The 11,815-nt window shown below is 37.2% G+C and overlaps 1 protein-coding gene across 1 annotated transcript; it reads right to left on the minus strand.

Moving 5' to 3' along the window:
• Nucleotides 1–329: 329 nt before the first annotated feature.
• LOC133742776 (formin-like protein 14) lies at nt 330–11,132 on the minus strand. Its single transcript, XM_062170457.1, has 19 exons — nt 10,982–11,132; nt 10,520–10,650; nt 9,706–10,406; nt 9,372–9,593; nt 7,648–9,152; nt 7,232–7,358; nt 5,817–5,888; nt 5,414–5,512; nt 4,889–4,930; nt 4,732–4,812; nt 4,600–4,650; nt 4,437–4,518; nt 4,254–4,348; nt 3,724–3,795; nt 3,486–3,602; nt 1,958–2,026; nt 1,782–1,848; nt 796–985; nt 330–668 (listed from the first exon to the last, which is right to left on the minus strand). The coding sequence occupies exons 2-18, from the start codon at nt 10,590–10,592 to the stop codon at nt 822–824; spliced, it is 3,639 nt and encodes a 1,212-aa protein (XP_062026441.1). The 5' UTR covers nt 10,593–10,650; nt 10,982–11,132; the 3' UTR covers nt 330–668; nt 796–821.
• Between the last annotated feature and the right edge of the window lie 683 nt (nt 11,133–11,815).

Raw genomic sequence — 11,815 nt, forward strand, 5'->3', positions numbered from 1 at the left:
TAAGAGCTCCTGCTCTTGATATATTGGAAGTTCTTCTAGCACACATTGTTCTTAATTTACATGCAGGACAATCCTGACTAGTTGCAGTTCCTCTCCCGAATATCAGAACTGATCTTAGCAATTATTTCAACAAGAGTGAAATTAACAGGGTGATGAACCTGTAAATGATTTTATTTTATCGTCTTGGGTACGATGGAGGCTGAAGGCCCAATTTGAAAATGGTCTTCACTATTTCGTTTTCAATGTCTTAGAATTGATGCAAAGCTGCAGCCTGCAGCAAACAAATGGGTAGGCATGAAAATGTTCATGTGAATTCAAGTAATTAAAGATCATCAATCGATGATTCATATTCATCTAGGTTATCTCCATACCAAGGCCACATGCCCATTAAAATTTATAAAATTGTCTCAACAAAATGGTTCTTTCTTTGAGATGAGATGGTACAAAATGATTTGAGAGATGGACAGAATATTACAGTGGAAGCATAATTTCTTGCATATTTACAGCTCGAATACAACTAAGCAAGTTGTATTATACACATTATCGATTCGCAGGAGAAATGTTTAGAAAGAGCAAATGTGAAAATCGCCATCTAGTTGACCGTAATAAATAGCCTAATGCAGTGTAGATCTTGATCTGCACAGCAACTCCTGAAGAAATGCAAATGCCTGTTTATAAGGTTTGATACACATCGATATTCAGCAGAGTAGATAAATTTAGTAGCAGTAGTTAACTTTTGCTCCAAGTATGTTAATCCATAAAGTATCAACAAGAATATATGTAGAATTCACCCACCAAAACCACACCAATATATGTCGATCTCATGTTGCTCTATCCACAGCATCTTTCTTTGCAGATGAATTAGCTACAGTTCGCTCTTTCATGGCTTCCTTTTCAAGCTTCTTCTTTTCAATATCAGCAAGTCTTTCATTTTCCTCTCGCGACTTGCTGAACATCTTGACAAAGACGAACAATACCTGTGTCACTGCATGGCCAATAAATTTCAAATATCAAAGCTTTTAAATCATCTGACATGATATAAGAAAATCATAAAAGAAACCTACAATGACAGTTACACTATCTCTCCAAGATTATAACTTTTAAAAAATAAAAAATAAAACCTTAGTCCACCCCACCCTTACATATGTCAGTGAGAATCGAACCCATGACCTTTACAATGTTGGAATTATAACTTTTTTTTTTTTTGAAACTTGGAATTATAACTTAAGCAAACGCATTGCATCATTGACTGAAATACACTGAGCATATCCCTATTTATATTTGCCTTGACTATTATCAATGGATTTCAATGATTTCCCTCTCATCAACAGACTTACAGCCAAAGTTAAATGGAGTAAATACTCTAACCTACCTTGCAAGTTCATTTCTTCCAGACATAATTCAAGCACCAGTTAGGGCCTGATTTCACGTTTATCAACAGACTTTTGGATTTCAATCATAAAGCCCTATGGGTAATATGAATGGAAAGGAAAAGAAGGATTCTTTGAAGACTGCAATAGAGCAGGGGTAGAGCACCTTCACACTATTAGATTATTTGATTGGCACTCTAATTAGGTTTTATTAGGTTTCTTTACCAACTATCTTGGTAGCACCCCAGACAATAATAAAAGTGAACCAATGTTTCATTAGGAGAAGTGGGTCAATGGTGACCCTAGGTGACCAAGTCCAAAGGTTGAACCATTCAGAATGGGCATAAGCTAGAGAAGAATAAGAATCTGTGTCTGGTGTGATGTAATCATGAGTGAAAGATCAAAGCAAACCTTGTTCAAAAGGACACCGAGATGGATCCTCCCCAAAGTATTGAGACAAAGAATCTGCATTTCTTCCCTGCAAGAAAAGAGTTGGGGTTAGGACAGTAGACCAGCAATAAGCTGCACGGCACAAAGAATATATCTATGAAGAAAAGAGAAACTGTGGAATTGTGGAATGCACTCACCACTTCAGAGTACAAGGAGATTAGTGACCTTACTTCAGCTTCAGCCGTATCAAGAAAACTCTTCAGCACCTGCAGAGAGAAGATTCTATCTTTCATGTTGACATGCAAATGCATGTAGTTAAACAGATGATCAATTTATCAAAGTCCTTTCTAGGACATACATGTAAGCACCAGAAAAAGGGTTATAACAAGAAACAACACAAATTTGTGTTTATGTGCTAACTTGGGTTTTTTTAACTCAAATTGGGTCATCTTTCAGGCTTCAATAATAGGTCCCTAAAATAATGCAAGTTGATTTAGGATGAGTAAGATTGTGTTCATGGAAAGTTCCTTCCCTCTCTAAAATAAAAATCAATTTCAAACCTTCAACACCTAGGCGCTAAAGCTACTCAAAAAGCTGATTCTCTTCTTCCTTACATCCATCTTCTAATTTTACCTCTCCCAAGTCATGGATCTATAATAGGTCCCGAGAATAATGGAAGTTACTTCAGTATTAGGGAGCTTGTGTCTCTAAAATAAAAAAACAATTTCAAACCTTTCAACACCTAAAACTGCTTCAAAAATTAATTCTATCCTTCCTAACTAAGTGTCCATCTTCTACAATTTTACCTCTCCCAATTCCTGAATCTACTATGTTCTGCTTTTGCCTCCCACTGGCCACCCAATGAAAAATTCTATTACTATCACCACGTTTTCCCATGCACTCTCGCTATCTGTGTCCTACAATTTTCTTCTATAATATAGCAGTTCATAAAAACCAATTCTTAATCTTGCCCTTTCGCTCCGCACAGGATGCAATCCCTTTCCTCCGGCCATTCATCTCCTTGATTTTCTCCTCCACTTCCTTTTCCATTTCCAAGTCCCCAAAATACTTCCTTTTCCATTCCGTGATCCTCTCCTTTAGAAGATGAAATTTTCTCATCAATTTAAATCCCTTAGAACTGAACCAACATACTTTAATGGAATCTTTCTGTAAGCTTTTGAATTTTGATCACAAGCAAGTTATTTTGATCGCAGCAAAGGAATGGACTGCGGCTAGTATATTTATAATAAGCATTAAAAATCCAAACATATTAGGCAAGGGAAATCTTATCCTCACTATCAACCCATTTAGTATAAATTGGCTGAGTAGACTCCCATTATGCCTAATCAGAAACAAGATATTAGGCAAGGGAAATCTTATCCTCACTATCAACCCATTTAGTATAAATTGGCTGAGTAGACTCCCATTATGCCTAATCAGAAATAAGATGTATTGAATGACCTTTTTTCTTATTTTTTCCTTTTTTCTTATTTTTTCTTTTCAGAAGAAACAAATACTTTATCACTGCAAAGACGAGAATAGTACAGAGAGTGGGCAAGGAATCCACAGCCTAGAAACAAGATGTATTGATCACACTTTAATTGCTAACCGAATAATCAAGTGATAGTATATATTTGTAGTTTAGTCAATTCAGAAAGGGGATAGCTTTTTCAATTCTTGTATATAATGTTTAATTACGAAAGGAAACCCCTCAGTATTTCTCACCTTTTGAAAACCAGAAGAGATTACACCGTCGTTTTCAGCAGCAGCAAGTTCTTGCTCAACCTTTTCAAGACCTTTACTCACGGCTTGCATTTCTTCAGCTAAAGCTTTCAATGGAATCTGATTATTTGATGTTAAGATCAAATTAAAGAAGCAACAAATTTATTGGGTCAGCTATGTACTGTTACTAACTAAAGTTACAATAACATCAGGAAGAGCCGATTCTAGCAATATAATTCACCTTAGAGGCAGCTTCCAAATGAATAAGATCCTTATCAAAATCCAGCAACTCTGGCATTTTCTCAGCAATGAGCTAATGAAGAAAGAAAAAAATGAGTAATGGCATGACTTGAATATCCCAATATAAATGTACCCAACAAAAAAAAAAAAAAATACTGATAAAGCAAGAAATCTGTGCATAGGGGATATTAGCATCAACAACTTTGACGGCATAGATGGCAGAACAAATCTTAAAAGACAAAAATACAGTCACAAGAGTTGGAAATTAGTGGGAAAATTACATAAAAGTTCAGATTCTTAGTTCAATTACTAATTTGAAGACCCAATGCATGAATTATCCAGTCAGAACACTTTTGCATCTATCCATATAAGAATTTTTGTTTCGATCTGAGAGGATTAACAAAACAGCTTTTAACCCTCTCAGTAGGTGCTTTATATGAATTCTATCACTCAATGTCAGAAGAATCAAATGAAAGACATAGTAAATAGACCCAACAAACATTAAATGGTTGAAATATTCAACTTTCATACCTTACACAAATAGTGCATTAAAGTCATTTTGTTGTTTCTTGCACGGGTATCAGACAATTTAAGAAGGCTGTCCAATTTAAATCCTATGGCTGACCCTGAAACATCAAAATATAAATATTATAACCTAAGAAACATAGTCATAATAATAAGATTAGTAAAATACAATACTATACAGCGCCATACCTCGAGCAGTGCCTTGATTTAAGGCATTTCCCAAAGTAAGAATTGTCTGCATTACCTGTCGCAACTTCGCAGATTCTTTAACCTGTATATATGCGGCATGTAAGATGGAGGAGAAAAATAGGCTCTTAGGTACTAGTTTAATAACCATTAACTCTCATGGTACCTCTCTAGCAGCACTATTGATGGTAATCAAGTTTAATCTTAAATCTTTCACCTGATCAAAATCAAGCATTAAAAGTTGTTAGGTTTGTAAGGTACAAAAACCATACAGAGAAAAATAAAACATAAAACATACCTGACTAGAAAAGGTAATTTTGAAAGCAAATACTCGCAACTTGGGTTCTACTCGTGGAACCCTCATCAGCTCTAAGAAAAACTGAAGTAATTACTAGCACACTGTTAGTTCAGGAAATCAATAGACATGAATTTCAGATCATGGGACTAGAGAGAACCTGTTCACACTTCCCCAGCATTTCCTTCTCACCTGTATAGTTCTGGAGAACAAAACACAATTCAGCTATAATAAAGACGGTCTTAACAACCTATAAAACTAGAAAGCGTCTCCAGAGTTTCACCATATATTGTTGATACACTTTTAGGGTTAATTACACCAAAACTTCCAGCCACTTCAAAATATTTTACTCAAGAACTTGCAATTCTAGAATCTACAACCCAACTATTTAAGTTAAAACATGGTTGCACATAACCCCTTCAACTGCTCACCATCAGTAAAATGCTGGCATCCACTTAAAAGCATTTCTAAATGACTAGATGGACCAGCAGTTCTACAGGAAGGAGGTATATCATTGCTTTATTTCCACATTAAATGCAAGCATACAGCCAAAGTACTATAAGATTCAAAACTAGAGGCAAACAAACTCTAAACCCATCCCCAGAAGACCAACTATTTCATAACCAATTCAATAGATAGAAGAATGGATTGCTGCGGAAGACTAGTGGAAAGAAGAGAGTTTTACCTTCAAAGTTTCCATTTCTTCTTTGGTAGGACAAAATCTAATGAGATTCTCAACCTGATCAATGTCAAGAACAGAAGAATCCAGTGCCAGAACTGCATTCTGAAACCAGAAATGTTCAACTTTAGGACCATGATTTTGCATGTGAAGTTTCATAAAAATATAAATAACTTGAGAGTAGAAGAGATAAATTATATGAATACAACACCAAATAAAGTATGTTCAAGTCAATGCACCACCCTCAATCCAATATATGCATATTAATTTACACATGAATTATAAACCAATAAGTCTTTTCCCCCATCCATATTTCCCGAAAGCAGCAGAATGTTACCTATTAAAGAAGAGTAAAACATTTCTTCAAATTCTATGAATGAAATGTACATAAGCAGAAGCCAGAACTTACAATCATATCTGGCAGAGGGATCTTTATTTTTGAAAGCATAATTTCACAGTTATATGCTCTACGCAGGTCAACCTGATAGAGAAAGAGAAAATAACAAAATTAAGTCTGAATACATCTCCTAAGATGGCAATCAAGGCTATCATATTCAAGAAAAAAAAAAGACTTAGAAAAGCATCTCTCTTCACCAGGTTTGAGTTGTGATACTTGACAACAAAATAAAAGAGATGATATTTTAGAGTTGTGTGAAAAAAAAAATTAAAACAAAAGACCACAGTTTTCCAAAAATTAAAATCTATATATAAATAACATTTCAGATACAGGATGATAAAAACATCAGTACGTACTTAGTTGTCAAACTCTCATCACCTATGTAGTAACTGCATAAAAGATGCTTACTAACTAAACTACTTCCAGAGTATTCAATACTTAGCACTAGGTTGAGTACAATGGTAACCATGCTTATCTTGATGAAATGCTTATCTTGGTAACGACATATACATATACATATACATAGACATATACATATACATATACATATGCATGTCACATTATGTTTCCAGATTCTCAATCAAAAGATTCAAAACCAATTATGAGAGAGAATGTTACACTGCTTTGTACTTTTTATAGAATCCATTGTTGTCTATTCTTAACCATTAGATTTAAATGTTTATAAAGGTCACTCAAATGTATTTAATTATCACATCTCTACTGTGTTAAAATTTGTATTTTTAAACACACCTATACTGTATATTGAACCTGTGAAGTACTGAAAAATCATATGTAACTCTTGTTGACGGAGGTGGTGTTATATCAAAACCGTTGAGGAAAAAAAGGTACAGTTAATACTATCTTTTCACAATGTGTTACAAGTAAAATAAAATAAAAATATACATATATAAAAAGAAAAAAAGAAACTGCAATAATGATTGATATATATAATAGAAGCCTACAGAAGCTTCAGCTTCCCAGACTTATAACATACAAATTAGGTATTGTAATTAAAATTTGATACCATCAATTGGAGAGCTACGACTATCCATTCCTACTATTTTCGTTAATATCAATCAAGTAAAACAAGAACATGTAAACTTGCTACCAGCTCAGGTTAGCTCCCTTTTCGATAGGCCAAAAGTTTAGTCCCACTACTTTGATTCTTCTCTATGATTGAAGAATCACAAGTATAACATGTGTGATCATCCATCTTCCTTCAAATTGTGGGTTTATAATTTATAAGAAAATAAATAAGCAAACAGATACATGACTGATCATGCATCAATTGAACTAACTATGAAGTAAAAGTTTATCAATCGAAAGAAACCATCATTATTAAAAAAAAAAAAAAAATCCTGAGCACTATAAAAATACAAAGACCCAAGCACTACTCCAAGTCTCAATGAAGAAGAAACAGAGCTCACCAATTGCACTTTCTCAGGTTTGGTCATGGTTGGCCCACGTCTACCTCCAGCTTTAACGCCCTTCCCATCTGAAGCAGAGGCTGCTGAGAATAGACTTTCAAGTTCTGATATATCTATTTCTGGAGCGCTGAGAAAAGCATCCACAATGTGACATCAGAAGACACCAAGGACAGACAAAGAAGAAACAGAGATAACTGAGTACCAAAAACACAGAAACAGAACAAGAAACATAAGCATCACTTGTGGAGAATCAAGAAGAAGAAAAAATGTGTGGCAACATACATGGCCTCTCTTCATTTCAGTGAGAACAATTATTTGTACACTAAAAAGGGCACCATAAATTTAACTACAGCTAGTTTTATAAGTGCTTTGATTATTTCTTGCTTGGCATCAAGAAGAATTCCATAAACATTTACCTCGACAGATTTTCCTGTTTTTGAGAATCAGCCCACAAGCTCCCTTGCACTGCACGAGTAACCTTCACCCAGTGTAGAGGCTTCAACGAATTTTTCTTTGGGGCATTAGCAGCACCACGACCTCTTCCAATACTTGTTGGTCCAGAAGAAGCCTTACCCCTTCCAGCAGATGGTGGGGGTGGTGGCGGTGCACTAGGGCCCTTTCCTCCAGGTGGTGGGGGCGGCGGTGGTGCACTAGGGCCCTTTCCTCCAGGTGGTGGGGGTGGAGCTGGTGTTGCAGGACGACTTGACGGCAGAGGTGGAGCATTAGGGAGCTTTGGTGCTGGTGGTGGAGGAGGTGGGGTTGGCCTTCCAGGTCCTGCAGGAGGTGGAGGAGGGGGTGGTGGCCTACAATTCATTGGGGGAGGGGGTGGAGGAGGTGGCGGTGCTGCACAACCAGAACCAGAAATGGATGGAAGAGGAGGAGGGGGTGGAGGGGGTGGTGGTGCTGCACATCCAAATCCAGAAATGGATGGAACAGGAGGGGGTGGAGGAGGTGGTGGTGCTGCACAACCAGTACCAGAAATGGATGGAAGAGGAGGCGGCGGCGGTGGTGGTGGTGGCAGTGCCACTGTTGGTATTAGCTTGTTAGTTGTACTTCCCAAAAATGGAGGAGGCGGAGGTGGGGGAGGTGGCAAACATTGTTGACGAGAATTAGAAGAAAGAGGTGGTGGTGGCGGCGGAGGAGGTGCTGGTGGGCCTTTTCTAGACACATTAGGAGAGAGAGGAAGAGACGGCGGCAGCGGCGGGGGTGGTGGTGGCGGCGGCGGTGACGGAACCCTACTAGTAGTGGAAGGTAGGGGGTTCAGAATACTTCTATTGGAAATGCTACTGGGTGGAGGTGGCAGGGATGATGTAGGCCCTGTATTAGCATCAGAATCTGGAGGTGGTGGTGGAAGCTGAACAGCAGGATGTAATGATGCCGATGTCAGGGGTGGAGGAGGCAACGTTCGAGGGGATGAACATGGTGAGGATTCTTTACTTTTTCCTAATGATTGTTGATGAAGAGATTGCTGTACAGGTCCAACTAACTCTTGATTAGGAGACTCTGGAGCAAGGTTCACATTGCGTGGACTGTCATTTTCAAATGATAAGGGGACTGAGTCAAATGTATCGATCATCAGTCCTTTCATTGAATCTGCTGAAGCCTTGGAAACAGTATCACATGCTTCATCCGAACTGTCAGCAGTGCTAGATGCATTATTTTCTTCTTCAGAGTCAGCAGGTGATGTGAATAAACTCACTTTGTTTTGCAACCTTGACATTTCTTTCGCGTCACTTAAGACAGAAAGCTGCTTAAGCAACCATAAGGCTGCATCATCATTTCTATCAACCCACTCACCACCATTGAAAAGTTCTTGAACCCTAGAAAAAGCTTCTATAGGCAATCCACCTTTCTCCTCACCATTTAAAATTGTGGTTGGAGCTCTGGGAGGAGAGATGCTCTCAACTTCCCCAAACAATACCTGAATCAATGAGTTCATATCAGATAGATGATTAGCTGATACGAGAATATGTGTACAATAAAAGGATGCTCGAACCAAAATCAAGTGGGAGTCACTTCTCGGATCTTGGAGAGAAACAAAAATGAAGTGCAATGCTAAAATCCTTGATAAATTCAATTTTCTAGGACAAGATTAATTATTTTCTATTGAGATCCAAACAAAGGGCCCAGAAATAGTCACCTCAGCTCGGAAGCCTTTGGGATAGCACTCCTTTGAATCCCATAGAATGTCTAAGTTTTCAGAATTCAGCATCAGTATATTGGAACGAATAAATGCAGTGTTGAACATAACACGGAACATCATGACTTCCCTCTCTGGATCCGAATCCAAGTGGACACACTCCAACACAACATCTCCTTGCACTAAACACTGAATGTCAATTTTGATGACATCACAATCTGCCTGCAAAGAAGGAACAATAATAACTGGAGCAGTTGAAGGAAGGAAAAGTCACCGATGCACATGTAGAACGACAAACTTCAATGAGAAGAAAACTTTAAACATTATCTGTTACCTGACGGTAGTTTCGAAGTGTCTTCTTCCTGGGCATGGAAAAAAGCATTTGGGTCGAAAGCCCACCCTTGCTAAGGTAATTCCTACCAAAAATACGAATAATTGGAGTGCAGCCGTTTTGGGAATCAAAGTTTGGAATAGCTCGAAGAATGACACAATCTAAAGAAAGTGCTCGCTCAGGAGGTGGCCACTCTGGAGCTATATTTCTTCTCGCAACATATTGAAGGTAACGAAGCTGAGATGGGAGCGGATTTAAAGGTGACAACAGCTGCAAGAAACCTTTAGGAGCTTCACGATGTACAATGTCAAGAGTCTTGCGTTCACCACTATGCAATTTTCTAAATATCAAAAAGCTAGCTAAAAGGAATGCCAACAGTGGCCAACCCCCCCTCTCACAGTGGAGAAGAATAACATTCTGTTGCTTGCCAAGCAACAGCCAACTCTCACAAACACGAAGAAAATGTTGAATGAGAGATAATGGAAGGAGTGGACAACCCTCATACTGTCGTGGATAATCCATAACTGTAACATCATATTCGCATAGTATCTCAGCAAACTGACTACGCTTCTCACCCTCACGAAAATTGAATGCAAGGAACGATGATTCTGGGAATTCTTCATGTAACTCAGTAACGATTTCATGCAAGTAGATTTGGTACATTCCCTCAGGCAATACCTCAGTGGAAAAACACGAATCAAACACTGCACACATTTTCATGAAAAATTGTAATTACGCCATTTAGGACAATCGAAACTTACAATTCAAAGTAATAACAGCAACAGTAGATAAAAAAAAATGAAGAATCAAACGTTACCGTATACTCTCTCTACAAATTCAAGCAATCCATCTGGGGGCCTTTTGTAAAAAAATCTACTTAGAAGCGACATTTTCCCTTCGTATCCAATTTTACCAACAGAATTGCATGTAGGAATTCACCAATCAAACCTGAAGAAAAAATAAAAAAATTAAAAAAAATTAATCACTGAAAAACATAATTTCATCTTCAACAGTACTCATTGGCATTTCAAAATTAAACAGATACACAAGTAAAGAGCCGAAGCTTTCTGATTGATTACTGAAAAACGAAAGCAATTGAGACTTAATCTTCCAATTCCCTAACTCGAGCTAGTACAATCCTAATTAACAGGAACACATTAAGCCAGAGATTCCACTTTCTCATCAACCAAACAGAGATTGAGTTTAACCCCGATTCGGTGCAAATCAAAACAATAAAGCTATTGAGAATCGGCGAATTGAGTGAGGGTTTAGTATGAACCTGAGAGAATGGAAGGCGGTGGCGAGAGCGAACCGGAGAGATGAGATTCCGACGGCCGGAACAAGTACTCTACTGGAAGTCGGAGAGCTCTTTCTTGCGAACTAGTTGGAAAGAGCCGCTTCACGAACCCATTTCAATTTGAACTGTTTCTTTATTTTTTCGCAGTTTTCAAGTTTGAATTGTTTTTTTTTTTTTTTTTTTTTTTGGGAAACTCTATAGTTCCCTTTTTTTTCCTTTTACTATTTTTATTTTCTATCAAAAGAGTTCGTGTGACATATCATTTCATGTTTCATTACATATATTAACTCAAATTCTTTTCGATTGTATTGAACTCAGGCTGATCCGCTTATAGTTTCTTAATCTTTTACCGATTGGATTACCTTTTTAGATTTCTTTCCTATTCTGGCAAATCAATTTTCCGTGTGAAAGTTATTAGAAATCGTCTATAAGGTTGGACCAGCTCTTAAAACTGTCAGTGTGTTGGACCGGCTCTTAAAACCGTATGCACAGTGTGCTTTTAAGTTTCTACAGAGTCTTCTGGTGGATCTAATTAAAATCTCTATAATATTTCTACCATAATTCCAACAGTTTCTCTATCATATTTTCTATAATTTATTATTCACTATTAAATATTGTAATATTTTTTAAATTTGAAAAATGCAATCAATAATTAATGATGAGAATACATATCATTTGGAGAGAGCAGATAAAAGAGGGTGAAAACTTCCTAAAAAAATAATTCTCTATAATTTTAGAGGTTACTGTAAATATATGAATTTTTATTTTCTCTCTCTTCACTTTCTCTAAAATAGGAATATGTATAGAGACTTCTCA

This window comes from Rosa rugosa, chromosome 4 (genome assembly GCF_958449725.1).
Source record: "Rosa rugosa chromosome 4, drRosRugo1.1, whole genome shotgun sequence".
NCBI lineage: Eukaryota > Viridiplantae > Streptophyta > Magnoliopsida > Rosales > Rosaceae > Rosa > Rosa rugosa.